Raw genomic sequence first — 20,081 nt, 5'->3', positions numbered from 1 at the left:
TCTCAGAGGGCACCACTTGTACCCTCTGAGAGCGTACTCAAGCTCACGTTTCTGGTGCGCACCAGAAACGTGATTGGGCTTGAATACGTGAGAACTTGGATACGTGAGGATTTGGATACGTGGGGATTCGGATACGTGGAGAATTCGGTATGAGATGATGTGGATATGTACAAATGACATCTACACCGTGAATAAGTACAGGAGTAAATCGAAGTGTTACAAGTCTACCGCATCTAATCGCTCGGAGCGATTCGCTCCTTCCTATGCAGGAAAAAATCGGGAAAGTTATCACCGGACAATGTGGATGACGCTGGTGGCGAATGTGCGCCTACGACACACCACTCGATACGTGTGTGATGGTCTGAAGCATTGAAGTTTCCTTGACCAATCCGGGGTAGTTTTTGGACGCTGTGATATCATAGCACCAGTCTGTGGTTCGGTATCTCAAGTAAGCGACCCGTTGGTGCGAGCAGCTTTCCAGTTTTTTGCCTGATTCTGATTTGGCAAAAATTGACGACACTCGTCAGTGAAATGCTGGAGCACATCACAACGCACAATACGTTCACTGAGAGAAGCGCAATCCGAATAGTGTGTCTCGGAAGTTGGACGCAGAAGCACTTCGTTGTCGCGCATATCATTGATGGCAATATTGTTACGAACCTTGCAGTTCTTATTGTCCCAATCATGAATCTATCAGCACGTATCATTTTCATCGCCAGCGTGACAGGAGGTATCCTTGGGGATGTTCTGAGACTTGATGTCCATCGCCGACTCGTGAAGGATGCCAGAATGTCGCTCTTGAGTCTCAATGTCGATCTGCAAGCCGACGGTCAAAAGATGGCGGCGGTCGTGGACACAGGCTCGTCTGCCCCCTTGTGGGTGTGGAAGGATTGGTATGAGAAAGAGCTCGGAGTAGGAGCATGCGAAAAGCTGGTCTTCAAGTGCTATAAATGTCCGCAGGGTTGTGTACCTGGTGAAACCACGACTATAACGTTTGGAAACAGTATAGCAGTAACAGTATTTCAGCATATCGGAGCAGTACAATTTGGTTCGACGACAGTCAGAGACATCAAGTTCGGTCTGATAACAGGCTATAACCCTCCCCCCACTGTATACGTGCCGCACCCTATATTCGGCCTCGGACCAGTCCGTGATCCAAACTACCCCTCTATTATGGCACAATTAGTGGGCCGGGAGCTTATCAAGGAGAGCACATTCTCCTTCTATTTGAAGCCCGAAACCCTCTTCAAGAAGGGCTTCGATGAAGCACTCCTTCTCGGTGGAGGCGATCCGAAACTCTACAAAGGCCAGCTGAGATATGTGCCGATTGTGGTTGCAAACCATTTCGAAGCGATGCTGGAGGGGCTACAAGTTGGTACTGGGAAATCTACGTCTCTCAAGGAAAATGTTATCTTCGACACCGGCAGCAACTACTTGTATGTTCCGGACTCTAGAATGGTGGAACTTCTGAAGGATATTGAGGAGCAAGCGACCCTGAAAGCGAAGACCCAAGTCAAGCTTACATACTTCGAGGCCGCCAACGTTTGGGAGGTCGACTGTGTCTATCGTAAATTCATGCCGACGCTAAGATTCTTGTTTCAAGACTCTGCAGGCCAGGAGGTCGCGCTCGAGCTCGACTATAGGAGCTATGTTGCTATGCGAAGCGGAGTATGCTATTTGGAAATAATGGGCAAACCACAAAGTATGTGGATACTTCCTGACATCATGCTGGTTGCCAACTACCTCGAATTTCAGCCTGATCAGGAGAGAGTTGGCATGGCCAGACTCAAACTGTGAGAGATCGAGCGCAGTCGGAAGCGCCAACGTGTGGGACAAGTCTTCTAGTATGCGCCCACTAAGCTTTTGAGTAGATTACGGGTCCTACATTGATTTCTCTTCTTTCATTGGGATCCATCATTATCAATTTGAGAATATAAGACTTCTCAACAGGAGTTGATATTTGGTTGCGAAGTGGATTCTGTGCGAGTTTCGCACTGCGAAACAACCTGTCTGCCAGCGATTCCAGCGAGAACTTGCTCTCCGAGAGTTTGATCGAACCTTCCCCATGCGCTTACAGAAAAACTGGACAAGTACCCCACTCAGATCAATGACCTGGCAGTTCCCAGTTTTGAGAACCCTTACAATGGGAACTCCAGTTTGAGACAATTGCCGCGTGTGACGCTATCTTGTTCTTTTACTAGTGGTGTCCACAACGTGGCACGGGTCTGGCTGTGATGCTGAGCTCGACCACTATGAGGCTCATAGTATGAGCCGGGAGGTTTTCTCGACCGGCACTCAAATCAGCACATAGAAGACTCCCTAATGGGAGAGAAAGTCAAAAAAGACCTCTAACCAATTATGTGGGCAATACCTTTGGCGCGTCTGAATGCTGTAGAAGCAATCCTCCCGAGCAACTTAGGAGCAACCTTTGTTGCTACATTACCCGGCATTCACCTTGACACCGTAGCGGTTTTCAGAACACTGCGATAACGTTTAGAATCTTCAATCGCGTGAGGTCTTACCCCTACCAGCCAGAGATATAACTTTCGACCTGCAACTCGCCGGCTGGAACCTCCAGCCTGGAAGAGTAGGCAGTCCTGTGCACCTATTCAAGATCTTCTGAAACACTGAATCGTGGGCATATCGTCATCATAAATGTATGAAAAAGAAGGTCACTTTTCCACCCCTCACTGTATGGTGCATAGATTGATTGCGTTAGTAATGAAGAAACCTCAACTCATTGACCCTGCCATGCCCCTCGTCCACGACTTCAACGCAGGGTGTCTGAAAAAGGAATCCAAAACGGCGGAAAGCTTCATAGAAAACTTTCCGGGGATTTTTCCGGAAGTTTGGGAAAGTTTCCACAATTGGCGGGGAAAGGATATATAGAGCAAATGCATATTTAGAGCAAATGAGTTGACAGTGTCAACTTGACACAATTCATTCTTGCAAGCCTCCGCGGGGTCCCCGCGGCGGGGATCATATTAAACTTTCTGTTTGCTGAATCAACTACTACGAAATTTGCCGCGGGTCGTCTTCGCCATATCTACGAGTGAATGCATATACCGGCGACCGTCAACAGCGTCTCGTTCTACTACTCCTTTATGCTGCATCATGACGCCAGTGGTGCCGCGTTGCATATGATGGGACTCAACATGATCGTATTCCATCCCTAACTTAGATTTGGATAACTACTCCATCTGGAGTCAGTAGACTTCCTTTGGAAGAGCCAGGAAGTGGGAACGGCTGTAAGACTAGCTGGTACTGCTCAGAGTGACCCAGGCGTGGTCACAGTTACTCAACAAGCTCAATCCGATGTTGTTGACGGACCTGATGTTACTTTATCATCAATAGAAGAAGAAGCTCCGCTAAAGTTGTCGACTATTGTGCCTCCACGAGACAAGGCTGGTCTCATAGATGCAAGAGGTCTCGGAGATGCTGATGACTTATTGAGTGGGTTGTCTCCGAGTGAACTACAGAACCACCTGGAGGGTTATTCAAAAATTTTAAAGATACTCGGTCGGTTCTCTCCTTCCTACATGAGTGTGAACGCACTCCTTCGTGGGATATTGGTTATGGCCCAACAAGGATATTCCAGTTATCGCAAAGCTGCTCGGCGAGCTGGATGTATTCGATCTGAGTTGGTGGAACGTTTTCTTTCTATAGAGTCCCATCGTATAATATACGACGTATATTGATTGATCGATAGAGGAGACTCAGTTGGGATACTAAACGCGAGACCCTCGATCAGCTCAATTTAAGGTTTGATTATATGCGAGTGCCAGTTGATTCACAACTACGTGTGCCTTTGACTACAGACGACGTATGTGATCGACTCTTCGGTAGTTTCCTTATGATATTTGTGAAGATATTTTGCATCGTCATGGTAACGTACCATCACTAGAGCAACTGATTCAATCAGTCTGATTGAATATGGTAAGCGTCATAATGCGGTACTGGTTCGGCGTGCTGCTATAACCGGACGATTGTCCCGTCAAGCCGCTGTTGATGTTATGGATAGCGACCCAGTGGTTACGACGCCTGCTGATTCGGCGATGAATACTAGTGAGGCTGCTCATAATTGTCGACTGTTCATGATCAACCTGAGTTATGATGTTAGTAAGAAGCAGGTCCTTGATGCACTCAAGACTATTCTGAAGCTTTCTGGGGTATCCCCTGTGTCTATTCGCCTATTTCGTGACCGTAATCGTCCTGGTCGTAATCGCGGTATTGATATCTTGGACTTTCGTGATGCTTCTAGAGATACTAATGCTCAATCTTCTACACTTTTTCAGTCTCAAATTCAGCATATGAAAGAACAAACTAGGAAAATGGAATATGATTTTAGTCGGACGGAAGGAGATTTTCCCCGAATGAAAATTCAAATTCAAAAGGAAAGTTGTATTTTCGTAGACTACCCGGAAATGAAAGTTCAAATGCGAGAATGAAATTTATGACTTCGGAAACACAAGTTCAAATTCGTTAAACACAAGACCAACTTCGACCAGTGAGAGCTTATTTTCATCACGTCTCGAAAGCACTATCCACACTACACAAGTTGTGCAAAGCGTACTTGCGGTACTCCCATTGTGCACAGTTATCGCGCCCTCTAGATGAGGGCTGCAATGCTCGAGGAGAGTGCGACCACCTCCCGGTACCTATGAGAGAACGCATGCAATCCACCACCACAATGATCACGGTGCGGGAAGTGCTTACTTCGCTGAACCTGCGATGGCGCGGAACTCATCGGGGGAGTCACTACGCCAGATGAACCTAATAACACTCTTGGAATCAAGCAGATACTAAAACTACACGAACGATCAACGCAGTTAGTTCAGTGCCAGCCCTAGATTGACCCTGATCTCGCACTATATGATACTCAAAGGCATATGAGAGATAGATATTCCTTTCAGAGATAGACGATTCTTAGCGTCAGTTGCTTCCGACTCTGCACCACTGCAGCAATCCGTCAGAGCATCTCTATAATTAACACCAATCTGCGCGAGAGTCGTCACCTTCCCCATATGGCAAGTATAGTCACAGTAGAAGGACAGTGATAGCGTAAGCCTACACTTTTCCACTCTTATCTGATGCCCCACTGCACATGCAGCCTGATGATACGCTGGTAATGTCAGAGTCGTCTGGGAGATCGAGTTTCCGGGGTGGCACACATTCCAAACTACCCGTCGTAGTCGTTGGTGGTAGACCTGATAGCTCTAACCTATGCAACGGCTAACTACACAGGAATAGCTTACCGATGAGAGAAAGGAGTGGTAGCCCATCCATGTCATCCTCCTCAGTTAAGGAGTGCTCAGAAATACTGACAGCCTCGGCACCGTCTCTGAGAATGTTCTGCTCGAAGAATTGGCATTTCGCGTTAGCAACGAAGATTCTCGCGCTGTAGTTCGCACGAAATATAAGCGCAGCCTCGAGCTGTCATACTGTGGATGAAATCGATCAATCGCTCTAGACGACAACTCCGAAGGCGTTTTTGACCGACGAATCTCGAGCATGCTTCACTCTTACTGTTGCAACTTCGGCTCGCTTATGGGACTCGGACCAACACCGGCTTGGAAAACGTCACCTGGGGAGGTGAGTAGCACTGTCACCCAGTTCCCGCAAGATATGCTCTCGATGGGGACCTAGACACAGCGAAACGAATCAAGTTCAGTTTTTGCACGCCGTCCTATTACCGTGCTCTGCAATAAGTTCCATCCGCCGTCCAGCGACACCCGATCACCGGTACCTATCACAAGAGGAACGAAATGCGCTGCTGATCTCAAAGTGATAGTACGAGGTTAGTACCTAGCTCGCCATGCTGATTATTCCCAGTAGACGCCAATTGATTGGGCTCTCGACTTCGAACCCAGGTATGAGCGAAGCCTGATGATACTTGTTTGACATTGAAGGTTGGCGATATCGATACCATCACTGGCTCTTGAACGCTCTCAGCATGCGATGATGGTATCCCTAGCTGACCATATCTGCATCCAGCACAAAGACTAGAAGTTTCGCTCGAACACAGCTCCTCTATTCACTTGATGGAGGATGCGAAGTCCGAATGACCCATGGTATGAGCGGAAAATTAGGTTCCCCAGTTTCAAGCTATCACTTTGCGCAATTTTCAAGAAGCAAATAAGTAGCACAATTGATGTATGAGGGTCAGAGTAGGCACGATTATGGGGTAAATACACTCTGTGTCCGGCCGAACTCCAGTTCGTCATCTCGCAGGCATGATTTACGAATGCTCAATCGGATGGCATAGTGCTGAGGAAGTCACCTCACGAAGCATACCTGTTATCTCCCCACGCCCAAAGCTCTCCATTGACCGTAACGGCGAATGAACAGAAATACCCGCATGCAATGGACTCTATGGGCTCCACGGGCATACAAGCAACAGGAGCAAGCTCGGAATCAATCGAGCCTTCAGAAATCGATCGGCCCAGCTGACACTGCAACGACGAGCTCCATAGACTACTAACATTCGCATTCTACTTACATGCTCATTGCTACCAGTAGAATATAGGCGTCCATCTTCCGACAGTACGAGGGTGTGCTCAGCACCACAGGCAACAGATTTAATTCCGAATGATGTGGTATGAATTTTGCTGATCCGCTCACTTAACGGGCTCACTATGTATCTGTAGGAGTGAAGATATGGGAAGTGCAATTATGGGGCAGTTATGCCACTTTAGGCTATGGCTAGATAGAATTAAATTCTTCGGCCGGGGCAGCTATGCCATCCAAGACAAGCCTCTGTATAGTCAATTAACTCTCGCTGGAGCAACTGTGACTTAGTAGAAGTAAATTCCACGGGTAGAGAAACTATGTCATCCCACGTCATACCCCAGTAGAGCCAATCTCTCCTGCTGGGGCAACTATGCCATCCCACGATATACCCCAGAACAACTGGTTTTTTAAGCCGGGGCAACTATGCCGTCCCACGATATACCTCAGCAGAACCAACTTCCCCCGCAGGGTCAAGTGAAAATACCGAAGGTATGACATTAGTAACGCTAGTCCCGCTCGGGGCAGATATGCCAACTCAGAAATCCATCGCGACGTACGACGTTGCAGCAAGAAATCACGGTAGGTCGCCATGATGGGTCGGAAGATACACACCAGTCCCGGTTGATTTTCCCACCTCGAGTGCGAACGAGATCGATTGTACTAATGTGTATCTTGGGATGGCATAGCTGCCCCAATCGGTACCCCTCACTGAGAGCGAGATATCGCTTTAAAGGGTATAGAATCAATTGCATAACTGAGAAGCCGCTCTAGGACAACAATCAAGGAGTGGAAATAAGACTCCTGAATTGACAAGTAGATAGTATTACTCGCTGAGCTTGAAAGCTCTGTCGTTCCCCTTTCCTCCAAAAGCCAGTCGATGCCGGCAAGCGCTGAGTGATCCCAGTGGACCCAACAAGGGGGAATTCAGAGATTTTGTAGGTTTATTGGCATCATAGGAAAGGATGTCAATGGACACCTTCGAGCTGGGCATTAGAAGATAACTACAGTTATAGACCTTCGCCTACTATCTAAGCGTCTGCATGCTGCTGATGTATGCACACATATCCTCATTATTCCGCGATGTATATGTTCTTGCGTACACGGTCGCCCGAAAAATGTATTCCCTGGGATTTGAACTCGCAACTCTTTCCCATGACAAATCTTATTATGGCACCGTATTGAACTCAAGTCCTGACATACCTCCAGCAGCTCCTCATCTCATTTCAGCCTCCAAATGGAAGACCCTGTTCCTCTCTCTCTCGAGGTTATATCAAAGGGGCTCACCAGGTTGGAGCGTAATACCTATTGACGTTATCTATCCTGCCTGATATACTATACGGCATAGTGTTAGTGTAGTCATGAAATTTGATAGTCCAGTTACGCCTACGATGAACCTGAGGCATGGTAGCTTAACGATACCTCACGATCGTTCAAACTCGCTCCTCTGACCTCCGTAAGTCTCCTGATCACTCGTCAGGTACGGTCGACGGCAGCGGCTATGCTTTTATCCGCCTAGACTGTTCCGAAAGAGGGCTTACAGATATCACAGATGAGATTGACGAGCTGAAGCACCTCCGGTAGGAAACAGTAGCTCACTTCTATGCCTCTTATGCTAGCTTATTCAGGCAAGTGATTCTGAAGTCCAATCATATAGGAGATGCATCCAAGCTGTCGGTCCTGCCTCATCTGTTGTCATTGGACCTCAGTCACAACAAGCTCACCGCTATGGATGGGCTCTTCCAACCCGAAGTAGTACAGCTACCATCGTGCTTGATATTCCATAGTGATCCCCTTCAAGTTTAGTAATCACGATGCTGTACAACAGTAATTCAACCATACCCGGTGATATTACATAGAAGGATCATCACTCAGCCACATCGTCTCTGTATCATCTCGCTGCCTTCTTTATCCATGCCCATCATCATCGTTATGGTTGTCTCAGTGTCTACAATGGTGCCAATACATCGACATCTCCCACAACTCCATCATATCGATCTGCCCTATAGCCGCTATGCCCAGACTCAGAGTTCTTAAATTGAACGCTAATAACGTCGAGGATGCCAGCCGGTTAGTCCCTATCAGATCGCTTCGGAAGCCCTTTATTCACCCCAGGATTTCGGCCGATGGCCACCCTGCTCTGGAAGAACTCGATCTGAGCGAGAACTCACTCAAGACTTTGGATGGCCTCAACAATATGCCTAAACTCAAGTGGGATGACATTCACCATTGAGCAGTACCGAATCTTCCAGAGGAGGCATATCCCTCAAAACTTGTGTATAATTTCCCGTGGAGCTTCAGTACTAGATTGTATGCGATCTATAATTTGAGGCATAATGATTGTTACGATACTTGGAGTACGAGATCGTGTGAAACGATTGGTCCTACTTGTTCGGTATGGATCATTTTCCAGGTTCCTGAAAGCCTCGTCCAATCAGCTCACTCACATAGGGGAGAAGGCTCTTCTAGGGCTCGACGATTTAGAAGTGAGTGAAAACAGCTGATTGATCTACATGATGACATCAGCTGCTTGACTTGCATGATGCTAATACTCTGTTGACGATCACTGGCAAGCCCATTGAGAAGGCCGAACACGAGGGCGAGGTTGAGGAGGAACAACCACAGGAAGAACAAGAAGAAGTAATAATGGCTCCCTCATGAGGAGGCACTAAAGTTCTGAGGAATAGAATGACTTCGGAAGTGCCCCTTCTCTCGATTGGGTGTAGGATGTTCATCGTTCTGAATAGATACCTCCGCCATCACCAAGAAGTCTGCCCAAGTTCCCATCGCTCCCTTCGCTGAAGACTCTCAATTTAAGCTCTACCCAGTTTGGTGCTGACAGAGCGACTCAGATCCTAGCTGAGATCTTCACGACTACTGATGGCCATCGTGCTCTACCTGTAAGAATTGTTTGCTAACCTGTCGGTGATGATGATAACATTATGTGGTATCGCTGAGGATTTGGACCAATCGACTTGTCGTATTTCTGCTGCTCCTCTTTAGCATCACTACGATGTTTTAGTCGGCACTAGCATAGGCGACTGATTCGAGATTATTCTTAAAGCTATGGACTCGCTGATCTTCTCAGAAGCTGACAGATATAGATTTAAGTGATACCCCAGCACTCACTGCTATTGGTGATGACGTGAAGGCCGAGCTCATACTGGTACTACCCAAGACATTGCGAATTGTCAATGGAGAGGTAATGATAGAATAATGTCAATGATGGATAACGCATCGGTTCTTGAAGATGTTTGTTTGGATTTTGAGAGCTCCCTCTGGCTTGTATTTTTATAGTTTTGGATTGAGTCGCGCATAATACAGGTACTCACTCTCGACGACTTGAAAGCTTCCGAGGACCTTCACCTAGCCAGAGTTGCCGAGCAGGAAGAGAAGGAACGTCTAGAGGCGGAGGTAGTGAAGTACTCTTGACCATCTGAAGTTAAGATATCGAGTTGATAGCCGAGCACATTTCTAGTGCAGAAATGCACTAGAAGAAATGTAAAAGAGTACTTAAATTTCTAGGCATTTCTAGAAATGCCATAGAAATGTGCTTGTAAATTCTCGTGCACAGACATTTCAAGAATAAATTCAACGTCTCTGAGATGTCAAATCATGAGCAAAATTTCTCTCAGCCCTTCTTTTCCGGTTTTTTGGTATTTTGTTTCCTGTATTTGAGGCTATTCCATGCAACGTAGAGTGTAAGGGCCTCGTCCTATAAAGAGATTAGCTTCATATGATTCTCGTTATTTTGAATAATCAGGCGAGAGCTGCTGCGGAAGCAGCTGATGGCGATCAGGAAGAGTAATGCATGGCACAATCATGTTTTGTTGATCTTCTCAGAAAACATCTGTTGTGTTATACCAGCGATGTTCCCTCAAGTTGTATAGTTTTCTCGATTCCACATGAGCGATAGAGAGGGTGAGCTAGAGGTACAGAGACAGAATCAACACCTCAAGGTTGACTACAGTAAGCCGTACGCTAAGAGACGACCGGACGAGCCGAGAAGTCACTACGCTCAACGGCTCAAGTTCATCAACGAGCTCATACGCGGAATGGGAGACAGTAAGGGCATGGGCGTCTCGTGTTACTTCTCGATAGAACCGAATTGATTTGAAGTCTGTTGAGATTGCAGTTCGAAACGTCGGTGTGACTACAGGCATTCGTTTGTCATCAGCGGCATTAGCAACAGTGAGTTGACGAGTTTTCTCGCCTTGTTGGAAGATGATGTCGAAGAGGTCGGCCAGCCGGCAGTCTTATTTGGTATCTCGTTCATCATTTTTTTGGATATTTCGATCCATTATTTGTCCAAGTTGGCCACCATATTCCCTGTCAGGTCTTTCCGATGAGCGAATAGACGTGCTCAGCAACTGCTACACTAATGTGAAGTTCCTCAACAATAAGTATCATCCGGAAATAATGGAGATTCTTGCGAAGTATGATCCCGATGTTGAGAGTGTAATGAAGAGCCGCCATAGTATAGCACACTGGAAGACACCATTGGCCGAGAAGGAACAAACTCCTTAGGACCCAGTAAATTACGTCTCGCGTATTGGTAGGTGGTGTTAGGAGTTATGAATGGTGTGGTATGGAAATGCACGGTCTAAGCTTCCCTTTTTTCCATCATGGTCGCCAGTGACATTGTGATATCTTCTGGAAGTAGCAGTGGTAGAAGTCAAGCGCCTTTAGCTGTACTCACGGATATCTACCATCAGCGGAATAGGGAACTCCGCAGACCATTGCCTCAAGCACCGCGGAGGTAAAGTTGGGATTGCATAATCTTCGATTCGATTTCAACTGTGAAAGTTATCTTCGAATACGCTATGAAGAATCGCTGGAATCTCGTGATATACCGGCGTCCACTGGATCTGTATCAGAGGTACATCATAGTCGATTCTGAAGTCGAATGGAATCCTTGATCAGCGTAGTAGAGGTAGTCTCTGAATCCTTCTCGATGACTTGAGCATGATGGATCTATGATGTTTACTCTCGCTCTCCAACTTTCAATGGTAAATTATCATCATTCAAAATAGGGCTACCTCGTCGTTGTTATGAAACTCGACGAGTACTCACAGTGTTTTTCACTCAGGTGGAACTCGCCGACTTATCAACCGCCTCTTCGTCGCATCGAGTCCGCTCCTATCGTGGCTCGAGGCCCTGCGACAGCCTTAGAATTGGCGTCATATAGCATGCGCCATGAACATCTCCGTCGCTTTAACGTAACCGAAAGGATTTCTCTTGGTCCTATACTCCCCTTTTAGTCTTATCAGCCCAGTCGTCGCGTAGCAAGACAGCAGGAGGCTTCTGGTATCCGAGGCTCGGCAGGACTCAGGGATGCAACTATGTGAGTCACCATTAGTCCTCCTATGCTGTCGAGTGACGGAGCTACCTTGAAGATTCACTTGCTTTCAGAAAAAATATGAGGGTATCTCATGCGAACCACTCAGCGAACCCGCCACCTCGTCACCTGCGCCCTTCAAAACAGGTATGCATTACTAACGTCTGGTAGAGCTCACTAAATTTCCTGCATTTTTGTCAGAGGCGCACTGGCCGGTACCAGTCTTTGAAGCCGTTGCCGGCTCTGGTCGAATCGGACAGATCCTCAAGGAGCACCGGCAGCAACTCTACTGATGCAGTATCGACTTGGAGAGACCAGGGGGACGGTCTTGAGTCCATGCCAGTTGAAGGTCTGATTCGCCCTATAGTTACGTACACACATCACTGTGGATGCGGCGGCTATGTCTTTCGTAAGGACTTATAGTCTTTTAGCATTGGTGGCCTTGTAAATGTCGGAGCAAAGCTTGCGTTTTTTTCATTTTTGTGACTCGCCTGATCCATCTCTGTTGAGGACCATGCTCGGAAACAAGTTGACTCGTCTCCACAGTCGTGCCTTACTGTCTTTTTCTGTTCTCTTCTTTCAACTCTGTGTGACCTGTGACGCCCCATCGTGATATAGGTAAGGCTGCTGTGAATAAATAGATATCCTGAAGATCTCGTACTCGTACAACCGGTCAGTGTGATCGTTGTCATGTTTGCTGATCGTTACCGTGCTATTGATGGTTATTAGACTGCTGGTCGTTCTCACGCTGCTCTTTGTCATACTCTAATAGTTCCTCCACGATTTTAAACGGTAAGTCTCCGATCATCGGAGTCCGATAAGGGTGCGAATATTTCCTCCGATCTGTTAATCTAGTATATCAGCTGTGTGATTTGCGTTTGCTCAAGTGAGATTGGGAGACATGGTGACTGTGAGTTCGCCGAGCTGCAGGCATCACTGTGGCATCCTAAAACACGGCAAGTGAGGGCAAGTCGCACCTTCTGTATGTCGTGTAAATTGGCGTTACTTCTGTTGTGCCGACGAAAAGGGTCTCCGCTCGTCGTTCGCCGACGAGTTTCAGGGAAGAAGGAATTTCTTGGAGTGGCATAGCTGCCCCGCCCAGAGGAATCGGTTGTGTTGACACATACCTTGGGATGGCATAGCCGCCCCACGCCGACAACTAAGCTGTATCAACGGAGGCCTTGGGTGTGGCATAACCGCCCCGGACAGGGAAATGGTTTATATTGACGCATACCTTGCGGCTGCCCAGTTGCCCCACCACTGGTGGACTTGAGAGTGACCATTGATTTGTCCTAGCAGGACAAATTCTCAATATGCTGAACTCGCTTGTGAGGTTTGTGACTAGTGAGATGGGGATGGTTCCTAACAAGTAGTCTCGTCATCTCCTTATCTTTTTTGTACTTTGGAAAAAAAGGATTGGGCCTCGAGCTCACAGTGTTTGGTCCTTTCTCACATTCCCGGCCAATTACCGAGCTGACAGGAGGATGTCTCTCGAGGCTAAGGAACGAGTCTTGATGTGACATGCGAGTCGCATGATGCGACGGGAATTTCTCTCTCGCGGCATCTGGAGTTGACTGCAAGTATAGGGTGACTCGGGTTTGGAGAAGTCAAGACTCATGAAGGCTTGTTTATGGAACGATACGACGCTGTTGCGCGTCTTTGTCGCAAGCAAGCCCTTATTCGCATTCCTTCGATCAGTACATTCTTCTATCCACGACAAGTCATCAGCTACGAAGATAGAGCTGACCATGACCCTTTCTGGAATAAATGCCCGCGTTTCGTGCATCACTCACAGGAACTGTGATCATTAAGTTGAATTGCGAGAGCCTCGGATGAACTCAACATGGCAACAGTTGACGGATGATGTATTACAAGCCTGTTCTGGCTGGACTGAAATCGATAAACATCCTAGACCCGCTAGGAGCAGACGACTGGGAAGGATCTTCCACCCCGAATATTCCATCCTACGGAAAAATGTGCGAGTAACGCAAAGAGTTGTCGAATATAGCGGCAGAGCACATGAACATTCCTGAATTGAAAGGACGAAAGTCTAGGGTCTAATCCACTGCAGCGTTTCAGACTTTTGCTGGATCTTCCTCGGTAACCTCTTCCTTCCGAACAGCTTCGAGCAGTTCTCTATTAGCCTTAGCGACTCGCTTGAAGTAAGGCATGAGTGCTAAGCATGCAGCTGCTCCGATGCTGCACAGCGCGATGAGAACTAGATAAAAGTATTCGTAATGGGCTCCCTTGTGAGATATCACAGTCGGGTTTGCCGGATCGAAATTGGGCAACCACGGAGCACATAGCTGGAAGATCACTCCGGAGAGCGCATATCCAACGGCGAAGAATAACAAATTCACCGCCGATGCGACTGCCTTCAACGAGCTTGGTGACAATGTGAATGCAATCTCATAAGATGTTGAGATGAGGAAAATCTCGCCTGCTGCAACGAGCCAGAACTGCACGACTTGCCACCATATCGACACAGTGAAAAGTGGTCTTGACTTGATCTGTAGTTCGACTATGAGGGCGGATACCAATGAAACTACACCGAGAACACTTCCAATGAAGGACCTCAAGAGCACCGATAGTACAATACCACGCCTCTTCAAGAGTGGGTAGAGAATGGAGCTGATTAATATAGAGTTGATCACGACGGCGATCGGGTCGACATTTTGCATCAGTGCAGCAGGGATCTTCCAGTTGAACAACCGCCTGTCCATCTTCTGTGCTTGTGTGAGGTAAGCAGTGGAGAGATTGACGTAAGCAATAACGAAGGGGATAATGAGTGAGAATAATGGAATCAAACGGAGCAATGCTTTCACATCTTCTATGAACCCATCTTCGAACTGACCTCCCCGAGTTTTCTTGTTCTTCTCCAAAGAGCACTTCTTAATCGCATTGAACATCACTTGTAAGATCTTGAGGACTGCTGAGCCTTGAGGCTTGGGTTTAACGAATCGGCCAAGAAGACCGCCGCACACAAAAACGACAGTAGCCACCACGAATGCCCCCAGTGGGATGGCGAAAGCAGCTGTAAAGTTAGCCTCTTGCAAAACGATCGGTGTTGCGATACCTCCGATCAGCGAGCCGACATTGATAGCCGCATAGAAGTAGGTATAGTAGCTAGTGAGGCTTTCTTTGTGATAGTCGGGGTGGAACTGATGCGCACCCATGACATTCACGCAGCTCTTAATACCGCCACCACCGAGAGTGATGAGAACGAGCACAGACAAATGGATCATCCACGGTGCACTGATGCTCTTGACCGTCGATAAAAGAAGTAAGATCAGACCTATCATATACACGACAGAAAAGGACAAAATGGTAACATACACACCCAAGATGGTGTCAGAAAGCACCGCGGCGAAAAGCGGTGTGACATAAAGGATTGCCTGGAACGTTGCTATATAGGAGTTAGCTTCAGCGTCAGTGTAGTTCAAGTACTCCTTGAAGAAAGTCTGGGCGTTGGGCGTTATCCCGAAAAAAGCTAGGCGCTCACAGAACTCCTGCAAAAGGATGAAGATAACACCGTTGAGCATGGGCCTTTGGTAGTAGTGGTATATATTCCCCGACGAGTCGGTCCAGGACAAAGAATCTCGCTTGACAACCATGATAGGTTAAAAATAAAATCTGGAGAAAAAATCATGGAAAATTTTCGGACGACGACAATGCATTTATTCTCTGCATGAATAAGTACACACATATACTGTAGGTCTCTCCGTGCCGTGTACGACGAGCCACTCAACTCAGTGTCTCTGCGTCAAAGAAGAGCCATCTCGAGTGACCCTTGGAGGAAAGGAGTCTCTCCACGTCACGCTGTGCTGCACGCGTGTGCATCCTTTCAGAAGACAGACGTGCATAATCTAGTTGATAATCTCAAGTTGACGATCCTTGTACTTCAGAACTTGTTGGCTGTATCGGGCTCCTCAGATATGGATGACATGATCATACCATCATTGCCTTCCTAGCTTCACTTTCGTCCAGACTTCTTGGCAAGCACGCATGCGTTCAAACATCATGCGTGAACTTAGCTTATTACCGGTCACTGATAGTGATCTGAGCTCACCCATTGATAATCAGTGAGATACTGAACTACGCAACTAGTGAGGGCCTCACTGAGAGGCCTTGAGAAAACCGTTCGAGGCGAAATCATCCTACATGGCTAGTTTTCATGGTTTACCTATCTGATGCGCCGATCGACCTTCACGAGTTACATTACGACTCTCCCGGAGCATAGTTATGAATCATTACTATATACTGACAACGGTTCACAACCACGAATAGACATGACATCATCCCGGTGGCGAGCCGACGAGTCGTCGTTGATGGATTCTGAACTGGGAGCAGGTTTCAGAACCGGTTTCCCAAGCAGATCCAGGAAGAAACCACTTGGACTCGGAAACTGGTATAGTTCAAGACCTCCCACGAATGCTTACCCACTCATTATTTATTCCCTCATGACAGTGTGCGTGTGATTCACAATTTGATCAACAGGGGAGATGATGTATTAACTAGTACAGATAGTTTGGTTGTCAGCGGAGCTGAAAGAGTATCATCACATATGATCAGGTCAAAGTGATGAAATAAAATTTATTCATCATCAACCAAATACATCTATTCTCTCAGCGCCCAGTGCTAGGAAGTTTTAGATCAACGCGCGTTAACGCTCATTCTAAGTGAATGTCAATAATAGTATTGTCATCATCGGAGTTGAACAATGAGCTGTCTGTGTAACTATGACTAAGAATTCATCTTAGGGAAGCCCCAATCTATGAAGGGAGTTGTCTTCACTCAGCTCAACAGTTTAGTAGTATTGTTGGCGATCTCTCAATGAGAGAACAGCCCGAACGAGCGATTGTGGGTCATAGCGTTTCGATGACGTCTGCGCTCGCCATGGTGATCGATGAGTTAAATTGCTTCAAAAAATGCGCCCTCTGTGGATAGAACCGCGATGCCTACCTCGGAGTGGCATAGCTGCCCCGCGCAGCGAAATAGGTTGTATTGATGCATCGCTTGAGGTGGCATAACTGCCCCGCGCGGAGAGATAGGTTGTATTGATGCATAGCTTGAGGTGGCATAGCCACCCCGTGCAGAGGAAGAGGTTGTACTGATGCATACCTTGGGGTGGCATAACTGCCCCGTGCAGAGAAATAGGTTGTATTGTTGCGTACCTTGGGGTGGCATGACTGCCCCGCGCGGAGAGATAGGTTGTATTGATGCATACCTTGGGGTGGCATAACTGCCCCGTGCAGAGAAATAGGTTGTATTGATGCATACCTTGGGATGGCATAGCCACCCCGTGCGGAGGAAGAGGTTGTATTGACGCATACCTTGGGGTGGCATAACTGCCCCGCGCGGAGAGATAGGTTGTGTTGATGCATAGCTTGAGGTGGCATAACTGCCCCGGCAAGAGAAGTGGATTGCACTGAGGTATATCCATTTAGCTCATGTTCACCTTCAACGTTCCCGATATCGAAACTTGTAACTTAACACTGCAGCGAAATCCAGTACGAACACACTAGCACGATGTCATGGCGTTATCGTTCTAGACTCATCTCTCTCATGAGCGAGCTGAGCTGCTTCTGAGTTGCTGCTGCCGGCGCTAGAATACGGTCGTAGTATCTTGAATCCGACATTGTGCGAATGCCAATACCGGGAGATACCCACTCGTGCCTCGGGACAGTTATAGAGGAAGTCGAACGATGTGAATGCATCAGAGAGCTTGAGTGTCCGATCGCCTGCGTAGTCGACGCTGATACGCCGTGCCTGAGTGAACCAGTGAAAGTGTTGGCTATCAAACACCCAAGTCTAGCCGAGAATGTGAGTAATACTTAGGATAATGCATAGCATTTACAACTTCGTTCATCTTCTTATAAAGTTGGCTTATCATCTCACGGTGCTCGAGTCTGTCAGCGTCCAGGCTCCTGCGTATAACTTCGTCGACAAGCCTGAGCGAGCACAGCATTGCTCGAGTCGAGCACCTCGACTCCTCTTGTGAGTCCTGACCCTCGGATGTTCTTCTGCAGTTTGTGATCGCTCATCAATTCTTCTTGCTTCTCTATACGCATATTGAGCTCTATCAAGGACCCCATGATCCGCCGTAAACGGTCAGCGGTCTCTGCAGATTTCGAATCAATCTGAGGGGTCATCAACTCGTGTGCAATCTAGAGAACCACAACATCACTTCTCCCTTGATGGACTCAATCTGGTTCTTTATCCTTTCCTCTGTTGATGACTGTACGCTCTTGACGTGGCAGTCGAGCTGTAATGTGAACACTGTCAAACAATGGTCGAGTGTTTCTCTCACTTCCTCTGCAATGCGCATCAAGTCCGACTCGAAACCTCGCATCATAGAGCCGCGCGATTCGGCAAGATTATCTGCCGTCCGTTTCTGAGGTAAATAATCGAAGACTCACTCGTCTCAGTGTTTACTTCCAATTCGGTCATCTGTTCTGTAACGAACTTGCTGTTATTCGTGGAAAGTGTATTAACTTTCTCCTGGTAGTCCGCCTGTGCAATCAAGTCGCAAGCCAGGAAGACACCACATCGCTCACTAGCGTTTTCTCCATCTCCGCATTCTGCGTCACGAGACTCTTCAGCTCTCGCTGGGCACGGACGAGTTTTTCTAGAGTCTCTCTGTTTTCTGCTCGAGCGCCTTGCAATTCGTTCCGTGTCTAAACATGCTCGTGAGCGACCGATATCGATTCGTCTGCCTACGCTGTCCATGTCATTCCTAAGCTCGGTCGTGAAGGACTCCTGTAGCTCATCGTGACGTTCACGCAGGCTGGTCATGCTTGCTTCGACTACTCTTGAGAGCTCTCGCTCCTACCGCACGCCATAGAAATTACTTCCCCACAAGCGTACTCCTCAGTGATAGGTTTGAGGAATTGCACTCTTTTATAGAATATTCGACGTTTCAACTTGTCAGCACTTTCAAGGTTGAGAGTACTGCGGTTGCGTATTGGTGAACTCACCATGCGACGCATCTCAGCTTGGCTCTTCTTCCCCTCTGCATTAACGTGTTCTCTGAAACGCTGTGTCTGATCATTTGCGAACTCGAATGCTATAAGACATGATGCGTGTCTACATCTTTCCTGTTAGATTTCATTTCATCTCGGAGAGCATCGACTCGCTCGTTCATCGTTTTCAGACTATCTTCTGCCTCAGATCGCAAGGACGCGAGTTGGGTGTCAAAATTGAGAGCTACAGAATGACAATGCATGACAGTTCATGCGCGTTGTGTAGCATTCTAGAATAACAAAGAGAGACCCTCAGAGCTTAATAGAAATAGCGTGGGAAAGATTCCCATGGTGAAATGCACATGTGTCGGTGGAAGAGTCTTCCAGGAAGACATAAAAATTTTGAGACAATTCTTGTTGATTTCTGAACACTCCTGCCCTGATTCGTATATAAACTCCAATAATAAGTGAGGAAACTCCTGAGCTCGGGTGAGGAGAGCGAACATACATTCCTCCAACACTGAGCAAAAATGATACGATCGAATAGCCCCACAGGCGCTCGCTAACCTGCGAGCTTCCTTTCGACTTGTTCCAGTTTAAGTTTCATTTCAACATCGCATTCCCGCGGGGCCGATCGTTCGCGACCTACAAAAATGTCATCTGATAGTGAAAGAATTCCGTGGCCCACTCGAGAGCTCGTCAATGATTTCAGATTTGAGCTGTTGCAATCTGTCTTCGACGTGTGTTAGCACCTATGCGTTGAATGAAGTCACACAGGCATCCTTCCTATGCTGACCTGTTGCTTAAGACGACCAGAAAGGAGTTGGTCTTCCCCTGGTCGAGGGAGTGTGGACGCAGACTCTGTTTCTTCCAGACGAGATGACAAGTCGTTCAGAGTTGCTCTAAGGGGGTCCAGTGCATCGGTGAATCTCTCAGTGCTTCTCCTGAATAAACGCTGAGGATATTAACTCATCGGGAAAATAGCCTGCTGAATCGCCATAGACAATTCAGTGGGAGTAATCAAAGTATCAAGAACCGTCTAGGAACAACGCTGGTGTGATGAAATGGTAAACGTCGTTTTCTAAGCGAACTAGTGGAATTTCACAGTGAACATCTCCTCTCACACGCCGTGTGATGCCTCACGGTCACCATAAAAAGGATACGAAAATCACAGACGTGCCATCAAACCTGATCGAGCTTTCAATTTTTGATATTCGTTGGTTCATATCGGCCTCCTTCTTGCTGAGTCGATCGCCAAAATCAGCGGTGCACTT

General features: G+C 47.4%; 5 protein-coding genes across 5 annotated transcripts; 2 read left to right on the top strand and 3 right to left on the bottom strand.

Moving 5' to 3' along the window:
* Positions 1–684: 684 nt before the first annotated feature.
* Pmar_PMAR022619 (Gastricsin precursor, putative) lies at positions 685–1,797 on the top strand (the record flags this gene model as incomplete). The annotated part of the gene is made up of 1 exon (XM_002784927.1): positions 685–1,797. The coding sequence occupies one exon, from the start codon at positions 685–687 to the stop codon at positions 1,795–1,797; it is 1,113 nt and encodes a 370-aa protein (XP_002784973.1).
* A 3,725-nt stretch (positions 1,798–5,522) lies between these two features.
* On the bottom strand, positions 5,523–7,501 carry Pmar_PMAR022618 (regulator of chromosome condensation, putative; the record flags this gene model as incomplete). Its single annotated transcript, XM_002784926.1, has 6 exons — positions 5,523–5,642; positions 5,694–5,746; positions 5,806–5,984; positions 6,295–6,452; positions 6,500–6,641; positions 7,338–7,501. The coding sequence occupies 6 exons, from the start codon at positions 7,499–7,501 to the stop codon at positions 5,523–5,525; spliced, it is 816 nt and encodes a 271-aa protein (XP_002784972.1).
* Positions 7,502–7,744: 243 nt separating this feature from the next.
* Pmar_PMAR022617 (conserved hypothetical protein) lies at positions 7,745–10,315 on the top strand (the record flags this gene model as incomplete). Its single annotated transcript, XM_002784925.1, has 11 exons — positions 7,745–7,805; positions 7,988–8,087; positions 8,136–8,259; positions 8,453–8,577; positions 8,623–8,718; positions 8,921–8,993; positions 9,034–9,147; positions 9,255–9,407; positions 9,596–9,709; positions 9,832–9,921; positions 10,271–10,315. The coding sequence occupies 11 exons, from the start codon at positions 7,745–7,747 to the stop codon at positions 10,313–10,315; spliced, it is 1,095 nt and encodes a 364-aa protein (XP_002784971.1).
* A 3,576-nt stretch (positions 10,316–13,891) lies between these two features.
* On the bottom strand, positions 13,892–15,459 carry Pmar_PMAR022616 (Peptide transporter, putative; the record flags this gene model as incomplete). The annotated part of the gene is made up of 1 exon (XM_002784924.1): positions 13,892–15,459. The coding sequence occupies one exon, from the start codon at positions 15,457–15,459 to the stop codon at positions 13,921–13,923; it is 1,539 nt and encodes a 512-aa protein (XP_002784970.1). The 3' UTR covers positions 13,892–13,920.
* A 2,183-nt stretch (positions 15,460–17,642) lies between these two features.
* Positions 17,643–18,640, bottom strand: Pmar_PMAR022615 (conserved hypothetical protein; the record flags this gene model as incomplete). Its single annotated transcript, XM_002784923.1, has 5 exons — positions 17,643–17,796; positions 17,855–18,012; positions 18,156–18,239; positions 18,403–18,522; positions 18,566–18,640. 5 exons carry the CDS (start codon positions 18,638–18,640, stop codon positions 17,643–17,645), a joined length of 591 nt encoding a protein of 196 aa, XP_002784969.1.
* Positions 18,641–20,081: the final 1,441 nt, after the last annotated feature.

The sequence above is a fragment of the Perkinsus marinus genome (assembly GCF_000006405.1).
Source record: "Perkinsus marinus ATCC 50983 genomic scaffold scf_1104296934368, whole genome shotgun sequence".
In the NCBI taxonomy this organism is placed as follows: Eukaryota; Perkinsozoa; order Perkinsida; family Perkinsidae; genus Perkinsus; species Perkinsus marinus.
This window is presented reverse-complemented; position numbering and strand designations above follow the sequence as displayed.